Raw genomic sequence first — 13,697 nt, 5'->3', positions numbered from 1 at the left:
TGACAAAGTGTCCTCAACTTCTGAATGAATTTCCGCTTCTGGTGACATTTGACTTATGACGGCAGCTGTCCAGGGGGATCCCAGCTTCCAGTGCGGAATCACCAGGACGCCGAGAGGGCGGGGCCTGTCCTGGGGACGGGAGGCAAGGGGGAAGGGACTTGTCCCGTGGCCATGGGCCCGTCGCCTTCCCCACGGGGCCTACTGCCCAGGCCCTGACAGCATGAGGATGTGGGCCGGGGGAGTCAGGAGCGAGCTGGCCCCCGGGCGGGCGCGGCGCCGTGTCCCCCGTAAGAGCAGCGGCGACTCACGTGGCAGCGGCTCTATTTCTGCGTCCCCGGGCGCCCCTTCCGTCTTGCCTTCCTCGCTGGGGGCACCGGCTTTTGAAAGGGCTGAATTCCAAACCCGGAATGTCACGGGGACCCATGGCGCCCCTAAGACCTTGCTGCTGGGTCACCCCTCTGCCCACTGAGGGCGAGCCCTGAGCGCGGGCCGGCAGTGCTCAGACGTTACCTAGCACTGTCTTTGGGCTCCGGGGCGTCTGCACAAGGCCCAACTCTTGGCTTTGTCCGCCGCTGCGTATGGCGTGAGGCCAGCTTCGTGCTCGGGGGCGCCCTCCCCTCTCTCCCTCCAGACACCCGGGTCCCAGCGGCCAGGCCAGAGGGTCAAGCCGGGTCGGGACTTGGGGAAACCAGAATGATTTGCATGAGTCCCACTGGAACACGGCCGTGGGAGAGTTGACCGCACTCCCGGGAAAGCTCCTGGCCTTCTCCCTGGGGGTGCTCTGTCCCCCCACGAAGCCCGGTGGCAGCAAAGAACCTCGGAAATCACACGAGAGTCCCTGTGGAGTTCTGTGTGGGCGCCGGACCTCACAGCAGCGTGCGGAGAGATGGTGCCAGGATTGCTGGGCTTGGAGGGGATCCTGGGGCACGCCAGCCGTCCTCGCGAGGGACCCAGCGGCCGCCCCTCTACCTGGTCAGAGAGAATCAGGACCTCCCTCCGCTCCCCATCATTCGGCATCAAGATGACCTCTTTTCTTTTTCTTAAAAAAACAATTTTTTAAGGACTTTATTCACTTGAGACAGATACAGAGAAAGAGAGCGCGAGCGCGAGCAGGGAGAGAGGCAGAGGAAGAGGGAGAAGCAGGCCTCCCGCTGAGCCGGGACTCAGTGTGGGGCTGGATCCCAGGATGCCGGGACCATGACCCATGCGGAAGGCAGACGCTTCACCCTCTGAGCCCCCGGGCGCCCCAAGGTGACCTATTTTCATAGCAACGCCATGCCTTGTGATTGCCAACCAGGCAACATAAAAGCCTTCCTTGAAGAATAAATATTCTTAGACCTTTGTGTTTTAAATACTCATCTGTCCCCGGAGAGCCAGCGCCGCACGGCAGGAGGGCTCTGGTGGGTGCCGAGCGCAGAGCCCACCGCCTCCTGGCAGGCAGGGCTCCCTCCTGCGGCGCTTGGGTTCCTGGCAAGGAGGCGTAGAAGCCACAGGACCGTGGGGACCACATTCCCTTCTTCCACCTGTGACGTCAGAGGCGTGCTGCAGCGGCGGGGGGAGGGGAGCGTGTCCACAGCTCGCAGGCCAACGCGGGTCAGCGCAGGAGCAAGTGGGCTCTCTCCGCCAGCCACAGTCCGGGCGCCCCTGCTCCCCTCCTCATCTCTGTGCCCCGGCCTCGTGGGAAATAGACCCCCGCCGCTTTATTTCCTCCCGGGCGCCGTGTTTGTGTGCTGGTTCCCCGCAATAGAGGGCCCGCTCTGGGAGGACCCCTCGCCGCCCTCCCCCGGGTCAGGCCCGGCCTGTGCTTGTCGCAGTGGCCTCCGACCTTGGCGCACGTGGCGGGGCCCCGCGTCCCGTGCAGACCTATGGCCAGAGCCCTCCGTCAGGCGGCGCCGAGGCCTGGGCCCAAGAGAAGCAGAGCCTCGTCTGTAAGATGGGGTGTCCGGGGGCACCCCAGGAGCCATGTGCAGGGCAGCAGGGCCCCGTGAGCCTGCAGGTCTGCCTGGGACGGACAGATGGTCGGTGGACAGGAGGGTGGATGCGTGCAGGACCCCGGGGTGCTGACCTCCGTCTGTGAGGAGCACCGGGTGAGCGGGCCGGGTGTGTGGGCCAGATGGCGGCTTGACTCCCAGGACTTGGGCTCAAGGTCACACGGAGCTGGACCCAAGGTGTTGCGCCCAACTTGTGTCCACAGGCCCCCGGACACACGCCCTCCGGCCTCAGAGCTGGTCACTGTGTGTGTCCGGGAGAGCCTCGCTCACAGCTTCCGGCCGCCGTGGGACTCACACGCTGCCCAGTCCTGGGCCTGCCCGGGGCTCCTCCCGGCTCACTGGTCTCCCAGTGCCCAGCAGCTACGTGTGGGATTTCCATCCCGCCCAGGTCTCCCCTGTGAAGCTTCCAGGTGGCCGACACAGTGCCCTGACAGCCGTCCGGGAGGGAGTCCTGTTGTGTACCTTCTCCCGCCCTGGGGTCCAAGGAAGTGGGGATGGTTGCGCCCCAAGCCACAGGCTCCATGCAGTGGGGTGCACGCTCTCCCTTCCCACACCTGGAAGCAGGCGCAGGAGAGGCCACAGGGCCGGCCGGCACGGACCACGTCCGTGCCTGGCAGACCTCCACCCACCTCCTTCCCCGGATTCCCTGTGCTAACCTCACTGTCCAGGGAGTGGAGCGGAGTGGGGGGCCCAGTGTGGATCCCTCTGCTCCTGACCTGCTGCCGAACACACGCTCCGCTCCTGCCCTCTCCACCCCCCGGGAGGTCCCGAGTCCCGCGTCTGCCTTTTCCTGAGCTCTGTGATTGCCGGGGCCGAGCCCCGCTAACCTCAGCCCTGGGGCGTGTGGCTGGCCCAGCGCTGTGCCGGCATCTGGGGGAGGGTGCCTGACGCTAACCTCCTCCCTTCCACTCCCGGGCAGGTCCTCCCACGCCACGTGCTGGGCCACGCTCTGGGCCACGCACACCAGTGTACCCTGCAGGCTCCACGCGCCGTTCTCCGAGTGGGCACGCCAGGGCCCTCGTCGCGCCTCCCCCCCACCCCCCGGGGGCGGCCCAGACTGCACTGGGCGACCGGGGCCCGGGGCGTCTCACGAGTGCCCGGGGCCCGCATCTGGAAGCGGAGCCGGGCTCAACGGGTGCTGCAAAGCCTAAAGCGAGAGAGCGAGAGCTGTGAGCCATGGAGCAGCCTGTCATGGGGGTCGCTCTGACCTGGGGGGGCACAGACCTGAGGACAGGGACTTGGGGAGGGTTCAGACCTGGGGCACAGGTGGGGTCATCTGGCGGCGTGACAGTCAGCTGGGGGAGCCACATGCTGGGGGGCGGGCAGGTGTGGGAAGCAAGGCTGGTCCGAGCTGCCTGGGGCACTGAGATGCCCATGGGAAGGAAACCAGTGGAGGGCAGCTCACAGGTGAGGTTCAGAGTGAAGCGGGAGTCCTAGAGCCCGTCCGAACTGCTCTCACTCAGAGGTAACCACCCCCCGGGCACTGCGTGTGCGTGGCCTGTGTGTGTGGCGGGGAGCATCTTCCTTGAGGACCATGACAGTTAGTAAAGCTGAAATTTCCAACGACCCCTTTCTCCAGGAGGGGCTTATGTCTGGGGGAGTTCATGGGAGTCAGGATTTGGGTGGTTTCCCACTTTCTGCCCTTCAGAAAGTGCCCATTATTCGTCCCGGGGCCGTGGCAGGCTCCCCCGTAGCTCACCCTGTGAACCCCACGGGAGACTCAGCGGGAGGGTGGGGACAGGCTCCGGGCTTCCTGCGTGGGGGGGCAGCTCAGGCTGGGGGTGTCTAGGTGCCTAGGACTGAAGGGCACACCCTGTCCTCCATGTGGCCTATGGGCAGGGTGGCCTGGCCTCGCAAGGAGCCCGGGAAGAGGGACGGCATGGCCGCCAGGACCCACCTCTCAGCCTTGGCTCAGGCCATCCCTGCTTTACACACAAGCCTGAGCTGACCTCCCGCCGGCACCAGGACCCCTTTCTGGGGTGCAGGGGGGCTCCCTGCAGTGGTGGGGGGCAGCCCCTGGACGGCGGCCCCACTGGGGGCTGGTGCAGGGCCCTGGGCCTTTCTGCCAGCTCACCTGGTGTCTCTGTTTTCCACAGTGAACTTCGACCACTTCCAGATCCTTCGGGCCATCGGAAAGGGCAGCTTCGGCAAGGTAAGGCAGAGCCGGCAAGGAGGTCACGGTAGGAACATCCCCGCAGCCCACCGGCTCTGAGAGGCCAGGGCCCCCGCGTCTGTCAGTGGGGGATGTGGACAGGCTGGAAATGGGGGGCATCAGAGTGGGGTATCAGCCTTGCTCAGGAGCACTGGGGTCTTCCGTCCAGCTCTTTGCGGGTCTCTAACGCGGCTGGGAGCAGACGGTGCAGATGGCACAGCTGTGGGGCTTTGTGGAACCAAGACCCCGACGCCCCCGCACTTGAGACTCCGACGCCCGCTCCGCGGTGGGGCCACTGTCCTCAGAGGCGGGAGCCCACTCAGGGCCACAAAGGAAGTGCCTTAGAAGCCCCTGGGGGGGAGTGGCCACGGATATTCGGTGTCCAGGAGCCGCTGTGACCCTCTGACGCCAGGCTGCTCCTGCAGGGGTGCGGGAGGCAGGGCGGACAGTGCAGCTGAGCCGGTGTCCTCGTCCTGGCCGCTGCGCCGTCGGAGACGTCTCCCTGCTCCTTTCGTTCTCTCTTGTCCACATCTAACTTCCTGATTGCTGCCTTGCAACGTCTCGAGATTGGGGGTAATTATAACTCAAAGAGGCTTAACGAGCACACTGAGAAGGTTAAAATTAGCTCTCGGGACTTGGCCTTGTGGGCCTGCCGGAGACGGATCACTTCTGGGAGGAGAGTGTCTTCGCAGCAGCGCAGGAGCCTTGGCAGAGGAGCCTTGGCTCCTTTCTCCGTGCAGCTGCGTCTGGACGCCGAGCCTTGGGTCCTCCAGGCCTGGGAAATTATAAAGCGAAGCAATGACCTCCTTCGCAGAAAACCATTCGAACACTCTTGTTGAGGAGAGTATTTTTAAGATCTGCTGGTTGGGTTGCCCCCTGACCTCCCTGCGTCTCCCAACCGACTGCAAATTCTGTCTGCTGGGGTTCCAGAGGGCGTGGGGAAGGTCGAGGGGCAGACAGGGTGGGCCTTAGGTTAAGGTCAGGCGTTGGAGGGCACCAGCCCTCACCAGGTTTCGGGATGAGGGGCGTGTATGGGGAGACACGGAGGAGAGCAAGATGAGGGCTGACCTGGGGCAGCCACTTCTCTGTCCCCTGCCTCCTCCCATCCCTGTCGTCCCCTCAGGCTCCTTCTGCACTGCTGGGTGGTACACACGCCCCTCTGCTGCGTCTGCAGAACCCCAGGATTCTGGCTCCTCTGAGCAGTTCTAGCTTTGAAAAGCCAGCTGGCCACAGGGTCCGGGAGACGGGGCTCTGCAGAGCGGTGGCGTGCCGGCAAGGTCCTGCTGAGACCTCAGCCTCGGACGCGAGCTGCCTTGGAATGGCTCCCTAACGAGGCCGCCTAATGAGGCCCGCAGGGTCTCGGGGCTGTAGTCCCAGGGCGCCCTGCCCTCGATGGCTTTCTGGAATGTGGAGAAGCCAAGGGCCTGTCACTGACCTGGGCTCTGGGCCTTCCAGCTGCTCTCGGTGGCTAGAGCAGTGACCCCGATGCAGAAGCTCCCCAGGACTCAGAAGGCCAGCTCCGTGTGTGCGGCCGAGACTGTAAGTGCCCGTTTGTGGCCTTGAGATGTGTGTGCGCAGGCCCCCCATGCCAGACAGCTCAGTGAACCCTGGCTCTCTAGGGACGTAAACACCCCTAGTTTGCTGATGTCCCCACTTCACGATGGGAGGCAGCGTGGCACGTGGGGCAGGACCAGCTCTTCCCAGCAAGGGCTGCTCCCAGGTGGCTGCCCCACCGTTTGGGAGGACGGCTCCCCGACAGCCACTCCCAAGCTTGCTGTTTCTGGCCCTTGGGTACAAAGTCTGCTCAGTGTTTTTGGTTTTTCTGGGTGGTTGTTGCTGTGAACTCACACACGGGTGTAATCACCTGGAGGGGCGCAGCTTGGGATTGCTGAGCGACCGCAGGTCCTTGTCTCCAGACTCCCTTGTCTTGCAAAACCGGAGCTCTGCCCCGTTAAACGCCGCTCCCCTCCCCGCCGAGTCCCCCATGCCTGAGAAACCGCGGCCGGGTGGATGGCTTTGTTTAGCAGAGCGGAGTGGAAGCCGGTGCGGGAAGTTCGCGGCGTCTGTGCCAGAACCCAGTCCCCACTGCTTGCAGGTGGAGGGGCCTTGTGCCTGGTTCTTCCGACCAGGCCGGGAGTGGGGGGTTCTCAGGGCAGGAGGCTCCGCCCCGCTCCCGTGCCTGGGCTGCGGGCTGGTGTGGGGGATTGTTCCCGAGACGCCTGAGCCCAGTAAACCCAGCAGGGGGCCTCACTCCTGTGGGGCAGGTGAGCGGCAGGAGCAGGTGAGCGGCAGGAGCAGGTGAGCGGCAGGAGCAGGTGAGCGGCAGGAGCAAGTGGAAGCCTCCGCGGTGACGACTGTGACCGCCCTTGGCAGGCGCCGTACGCCGCTGCCTGGTGCCCCGGGTCGCAAGCGACACTCGGCCCCGGTGAGCCGCGGAGGGTGACGGGCGGATGTGCGCGAACAGCGCCGGGAGGGGAAGGGCTGGGGCCGCTTCTCCGCGGGTCTGGCCGCCGCGGGTCTCGGCCCCGCACGTCGCTGTCTGATTGGCCGGCTGCGACCACGTGCTCCGGCCCCGCCCAGTCACGCAGGAAGCTGCACTGGGATTGGCGAGCGGGTCACGTGACCAGGATCTAGGCCGGCCGGGAGGGCGGTGCCCGGGCTGCTGCCGGCGCAGGCACCGGCGTTTCGGTCCGTGCGGGGTGGAGGAGCCGCTGCGTCCTCTGGTCCTGCGGGGCTCGGGGCCTCCGGGCGAGGGGAGGTCCTGCTTCCCCACTGCCCTTTCCGGGAGGCGCGGCGCCCTCCCCGGGGGAGCCTGCGGGGTGCGCCCCGGACCGACCTGTCCGCTCCCGCCCCGGCCTCCCCCTTCCTGCCCCTCCGTGTCCCCAGCCGCCTCCTCCGTGTCCCCTTTGTCCGCAGCCGCCTCCTCCGTGTCCCCTCTGTCCCCAGCCGCCCCCTCCGTGTCCCCTCTGTCCCCAGCCACCCCCTCCGTGTCCCCTCTGTCCCCAGCCGCCTCCTCCGTGTCCCCTTTGTCCGCAGCCGCCCCCTCCGTGTCCCCTCTGTCCCCAGCCGCCCCCTCCGTGTCCCCTCTGTCCCCAGCCGCCCCCTCCGTGTCCCCTCTGTCCGCAGCCGTCTCCTCACCAGCAGCCCAGTCCCGGCGCCCTTGTCCCCCGTGTCAGTAACCGCGACCGCAGCCAGCAGGGGACACTGTCCAGAAAGCACCTTCCCCGCCAGACTCTGACTCCGACTCGCAAGCCCGACCCGGCCACCCCGTCCCGCTGTGCTCCTTCCGCGTCTTCCGAGATGCCACCGTCCCCACGCCAGTGTCTGCACGCGCTTGTCGCGGGCCGGAGGACACGAGTGCACGTGGGTCGGAGTTAGGTTGAGGGTTGGGAGAAGCGGCCAGCGTCCCACCTGGGGCTGCTGCTTCCCTGAGACGCTCACTTGGGTCAGTCTCCAGCATTCCTTCCGTTTGTGACCTGGTTCTCGGAGAGCCGGCTGGTCAGGCTCTGCTGCTCGCTCTCTGTCACTTCGACAGGACATTTATTTTCTAGCGTTCCAGTTTGTTGGAAAATGGTGGTGTCTGTCACCCTGCCAACCCCCGAGGCCGCTGTGGCTGCGGTGGGCCGGGGACCTGGGTGGTCACTGGCCGTGGCTGATGCTCCCAGCCCGGGCAGCCCTGTGGCAGGTGGGGCCAGTGGGTGGGGTTCTGGCTTTGCCAACCTGAATGTCCTTCTTGCTGGAAGATACGGGCTCCCGGTGATGCTATCCACGGGGCAGGGTCTGGGTCTCCATTCGGGACAGGGGTGTGCAGAGCCTCCTCACGGGGGCACCTGGTCAGGCTGCACCATCAGGAAGCGAAGATTAAGGCAGTAGAAGGACGCAGCCCTTTAGGAAGCAAAGGCTCCTCTCTTGGGGGTGGGTCTCCCCTTGAGAGTCCAGAGTCCCTGACCTGGATGCCTTTTCCAGAGACGTGACAGGCTTTTGCGCAGTGGGCACAGTTGGGTGTTTGAGTGGGAAGGTCCTGGCCCTCGTTGTGCGCCCCAGCCCCTCTCTGCCCCTATGGCCTGGTCCTGCCTCGGCAGGTTTCTGCCCTTCCTAGGCCAGGCCTCCTCCCTCTAGCTGCCGTGAGTGCCCTGTACCCCAGGGCACCCCCTTCCTCTCTGTGCCGACAGAAAGTGGGCTCTTGCTCACACGGAGGCTTCTGGGAGTGCCTGCTGCTGTGCATTTGCGGTGGGTGGGCCTGGCCGCCTTCTGTTCCCCACCCAGCTCACACCTGTCAGGAGGCCATGGGTTCCAAGTTAGGGCGCTTACTGCGAGATCCGGCAGATATGGGGGCTCTTATCCAGCTGTGAGGCCTGGGGACCCTTTTCCCTTCCCGCAGGTCTGGCTCTTGTAGGGGCACTGGCCGAGCTGTTATTTGGGTGGGGGGTTCGGACCACATGTCTTGTTTCTCTCCAGTGTATGGGGGGAAAGCTAAGATAATTGGGGTACAGTGTGCCTTGGCCGCAGACCCCAACAACTGAGGAAGCTCCTGAGCTCCTTGTGACCACCAGGTCTCAGAAGGACCTTGAGATGAGGTGGGAGGGAGTGGCGGGGGCCGGTGCGGCAAGTGCAGTCCTGGGGCTCAGGGCCTCGCTTCCTTCCTGGTGGACCCTGCTTGTTGAGGACGCCCAGCCGTTGCCGTGGAAACACTCAGAGGCAGCCAAGGGCGACCTGCCCAGCGCCTGGCGGCAGCGTCTACACTCAATGGGAGCTCTTCTGGGGTCTCGCCCTCAGTAGAGGCAGGAACGCGGTCCGGGTGGGGACGGCGCAGCTGTGGCCGAGGGCTCAGAGCTGTTGTGTCCTGCCGGCTCCTGGAGCAGGCTCGCAGCCCCCGAGACGTCCGGACGTCCGGTCTGCACTCTGGACCTTACAGGCCCGTGCCTCCGTGCCCTCGTTCCCATCACGTGCTTGACTGTGGCCTGACCACGCCAGTTGCCTTGGGGAACCCTGGGAAGGAACATTGCTGAAGGCGGGCTAGCAACAGTCAACAGAATTCGTGGTGTCCAGTCATGTCAGCAGGGGCCCGCGGCTGGTGGCTTGGTGCCGGTCACCCTTAGGCAGGGCAGCCTGTGGGCCCGCACACACCCAGGCCCTGGGTTTTCCCACAAGGCTCCATCCTTGTAGCCACACAAATGGTGCAGATGACCCTTGGCAGGGAAGAACCTCCCCCCATCCCAGGGAAGCCCACGCGTGTACAAACACACACACACACACACCTGCCTGAATCAGCAAAACCCCAAAAAGCCAAGCAAAGTAGAAAATTACTCGAACTGATGATAGAAGTTGAAATCTTGACAAGGCCAGCGCACAGAAGAGGTTTAAAAACAAGTTAAAACTTTGCTGTTTAAAATACCACCAGGCCCACCAGGGCCACCTGTGGGCGCGCACCCCCAAGGCCGAGAGCAGGGACTCCAACAGGTGTCTGCACCCCTGTGTTCACAGCAGTGTGGGTCACGGCAGCCACGGGGGGCAGGGACACGGGCGCCCAGCACGGACGAAGGGATGAGGTGACGCGTGTCCTGCAGCCTTGAGAGGAGGGACGGGCCAGCACCTGCTCCCGCATGGAGGGTCCCCGAGTGTCCCCAGGCAAGGCTGGCGAGGTCCCGGTGTTCTCACGCTCCAGGCTCAGAGCTCCCAGCACTGTCGGAGGGGCTTGGCGTCAACCCCCGTCCGCAGAAGCCGGGCGGCTCGCAGGTTTCCCGCAGCCCCAGCGCCCAGGGCTCCCCGTGCTGCCCCTCCCTCTCCATCTGGCTCCATGGAGTCCGTGTTCAGACTTAAGTTTCGTACCTGACCTTACAAGCAGCTCCTACTTGGGGCCCCTGATGGGAAGGGTTTGGCCCCAGAGCCAGCAGTCATCTGAGGGACCCTGCCCAGCTGGCCTGTGTCCATCAGGCCTCCCAGAAGGGGCCCTGCTGGGCAGGCTGGGGTGCGGGCTGAGGGCTCTCCAGGGGTGAGGGACGCTGAGACCCAAACAAGCCACACCCGAGGGACGAGGAGTGCGGGGTGGGGGGCGCAGGCGCTGGTCAGCGAGCCGGAGGAACACGGCGCGTGCATGCCGTGGGAGGACTTGTGAGGGCCAGCGGAGGTCCGTGCCCAGCTAGAAGGGGCTGGACGGGGCAGCAGGGAGGGCAGGTCTGAGGGCACAGCCTCCTTCCTCTCCTGACACCAGGGAGCTCCCTCGGGGGTGGGGTCCGCTCCGGACGCTGCCCAGGCCGAGAGCTGACGCTGTCCGCGACCTGCAGGTGCCCAGCCCTCTCCCGGCGTCACCGTCTCCTCAGACTTGCAATCCCAAAGAGAGCCAGCGTGGTGGCCTCCCCTGGGGGCGGCGTCTAACAGACCGCCCGTCACGTGCTCCGAAGTGGGCCAGACACAACGGGAACTTGCCGGCTTGGTCTCTGGGTCACCCGGCCTTGCTGTGCCTTAAAATAGCCGTCTCCCTGGAGACCGCTTCCGGAGAGGGAGGACGCTCGCACCCACTTTCTCGGTCTTGTCCCCGGTCAGCACGCGCGGTCGTCATCTCGGTTGGGCGCTGCTGGGGGCCGAGGCCAGAGAGGTGCACCGGTGGGTGGACGCCGAGGGCGAGCCCACGGTCCCCCAGGAACCGCGGGAGACGGACGCTTCCTTTGCCGGGCCTGCTGCGTGCACGGCTGGCGGCTGGGCTGTTCTTCGGGACGGGGAGGTGGTGGGCACCCTTGGCCCAGGCTGCTGACGGTGGGAGCCCAGAGGGCCCATCTCCGGTGAGCGCGTCCGGACACCGTCGCCTCTGCTACCTCCGGTGGCCCAGGCTGTGCCGTTTGTCAGGGCAGGGACCCCTGGGCCCCCGGGACCCCGAGTTCCAGGCCTCCCCACACACCCTCGCTGAGCTAGGCCCCACGTCCCTCGCCAGCCCGCCTGGCCTGTGGGTTCTGCCTCTTGGGGAAGCAGGCCGGGCCCATGTTGGGCTGCGGAGGCCCCGGCTCGGGACCCACAGCCGCACGGTGCGGCCGCACATCTCCTTTCCTTTTCCCTTTTGGGAAACCTCAAGCCTGAACACAACAGGGAGGAGGAGCAAAGCCAGCAGCCCACTCCTGCCGGCAGCTCGGGTCATCTTGTTCCAGCCGCTTCCCGTCCCCCGCCTCCTGCCCACACTCAGGGTAGGTGGACCGGACCCCGAAAGGGTCCCACTTTATCTTTGAGCCTTTCAGCGGGCGCTTCTGCTCGCATGGTCACGGTCCCTCGGGCACCCGGGGTGACCCGTGCCGGTCGGTCCCACAGATGCGTTGTGGTGGTTTATTCGATGACTCAGACCCACACGAGGCCCATCCCCTGTCCCCCTTCTCGCTGCGCTTTCTTCGTGGACAATCCAGGTCAGTGTGTGTGCTGGTCCCCGACGTGCTCCCATCCAGCCCCGCCCTTGTGTGAGCGCTCACGTCTACACCGGCGGGGGGTCCGGTGTGACTTGCCACCAGGCTCCGTCCGAGTTAGGCCGCCGGGGATCGTCCCCCTCGCGCACGGCTTCCTGAGCAGCGCTGAGAAGTGACTGAGTCACTGAGAAGTGAGAAGTCCCGGCTGCCAGGGGATCGTCTCCAGCTCGCTGCTGTGCCGACAAAGAAACGTTCTCTGTCCCTGAGGTGGAGAACAGCTCGTCCAGAAGGACATGTGCCTTCTTCTCCTCATTCAGTGCTTTTTTTTTTTTTTTTAAGATTTTATTTATTTGACAGAGATCACAAGTAGACAGAGAGGCAGGCAGAGAGAGAGAGAGAAGGAAGCAGGCTTGCTGCCGAGCAGAGAACCCGATGCGGGGCTCGATCCCAGGACCCTGGGATCATGACCTGAGCCGAAGGCAGCGGCTTAACCCACTGAGCCACCCAGGCGCCCCTACCTTCTTCTCCTCAGTGGATAGCTGTCAGGGACAGAGCTGGTCCCCGGGTGTCCTCTGGCGGCCAGCAGAGCGGTGCTCCGTGGCCACGCTGACGCTGTGGACGGGACGCCTTACTGTCCCCTGGTCCATGCGCTGTGACGCTGTTGGCATCATCGCTCGCTGGGGGGACTGGACACTCTGGCCCCAAGGAGCAGAGCCTTGGTTTCCCTGTGGGTCCTGAGCCCTCCTGGTGGGGCGTGACACCGACCACAGTCTGGGCACCGGGGCAGCTCGCTGCTCCTGGACGTGGCCACTTTTTACAGGCGTCTGTCATGGCCAGAGCCAGGAGGTGCACGGGGCATCCCCCAGGGGCCGGGCACTCATGGTCCCTGGAAGTCATTCCTCTCTGATGACCCGCCTCCTAGACACACCCCATCTTGGTCGTATTTTGCTCTCAACTCTTCGGTTTCGCCCTTGGCGTTGAACGTGCTGTTTGTGTAGGACACGTGCGTGGTGCCGCGTGGAGATCTGTCCGGCCAGGTCACTCAGGAACGCACAGCCCATCCCGCCCTTCCATCCCGTTTCTTCCTCCGGGAAACATCCCTTGTGGAAACCACACGGTTTACACGTCCGTTCGTTTCTTTTTCATATTTTCCTATGAAATCCGTGGTGGCCTCCCACGCGGCGCTCCTCTAGGCGTGGCTTTTTGCGCAGCAGGATTTCTGGGCCTGACGCGCCACCCGCCCGCTCCGGCAACCCTCTGCTCTGTGGCAGCGTGACACGGGGCAGGCGTGCGGACGGGGTCCCGTGGCTGGTGGACAAAGACCACAGATACAGGGGCTCCGGCCCCGCGGATGTGTTCTGTGGCAGTGCTGGGGGTCGGAGGCCGGCTGTGGGCGAGCCGTGGGCTGACGTCAGGCTGTGGGCGGGCTGGCTCCTTCCGGAGGCTCCAGGGGCACCGTCTACTTCCTGGAGGAGCCTGCGCATCCTGGTTTCCTGGCCCGTGGTCCCGCATCCCTCAGACCCTGCTTCTCTCTGACCCTTCCGTCTCCCTCTTTGTCCCGTATGGACCCCTGTGATGACCCCAGGTGGGGGACGGTCCCCATCCCAGGATCCTTCACACGATCACATCTGCAAAGCCCCTGTGCCACACGTGGCGACAAGCCCACGGGTCGCTGGGATTCGCGCAGACATGTGGGGGCCAGTGTCCACCGACCGCAGCCGCCGGGGGGTGAGGGGCTGTCCCCGGTGGCGCTGTCCAGGCAGGGCCACAGTGACCTGCGCGAGCCGCCGCACAGCGTCTCCAGCACCTCCGTGGGCTCGTTCCTGGACGCGGACGCGTGGGCTGGGGGGTAAACGCGCTCGTGAGTGTCCTCCCGGGCCGGCCACGCCACATGTCGCCGGGGCTTGGACGTTCGCCAGTCTGACGGGAGAGAAATGGCAGCTCCTAGTTTTTGCTCTGCCTTCCGTGACAGCAAGGCCGTGCCTCTCCCTCGCTGTGTGGAGGCCCCTCGTGTGTCTGTGCCGGTTCTCCTGTCGGGCTGACCCTTCTCTTTTACTTCCAGAGGCTCGTTAGGTCAGGGACCCGCACGCTTTGTTTCTGGTGCAGATTACAGATCTTTCCCCGTGTTGTCTTTCAGACTGGCGTGTTTTCCCCGCGTGGAAGATGTTC

General features: G+C 65.1%; 1 protein-coding gene across 4 annotated transcripts in view; it reads left to right on the top strand.

Moving 5' to 3' along the window:
• STK32C (serine/threonine kinase 32C) overlaps positions 1 to 13,697 on the top strand; it is a 66,273-nt gene that overhangs the window by 34,778 nt on the left and 17,798 nt on the right. The window contains exon 2 of one of the 4 annotated variants that reach the window (XM_046027044.1): positions 4,088 to 4,143. In XM_046027044.1, coding sequence (XP_045883000.1) covers positions 4,088 to 4,143 — 56 coding nt within the window. Of the gene's footprint in view, positions 1 to 4,087; positions 4,144 to 6,273; positions 6,425 to 11,299; positions 11,319 to 13,697 lie in introns of those variants that run through there. The other 3 variants (XM_046027047.1, XM_046027045.1, XM_046027046.1) reach the window with 3 other exon arrangements.

Source organism: Meles meles, chromosome 13, assembly GCF_922984935.1.
Source record: "Meles meles chromosome 13, mMelMel3.1 paternal haplotype, whole genome shotgun sequence".
NCBI lineage: Eukaryota > Metazoa > Chordata > Mammalia > Carnivora > Mustelidae > Meles > Meles meles.
The sequence above is the reverse complement of the archived record's forward strand: the minus strand, read 5'-3'. Positions and strand labels throughout refer to the sequence as shown.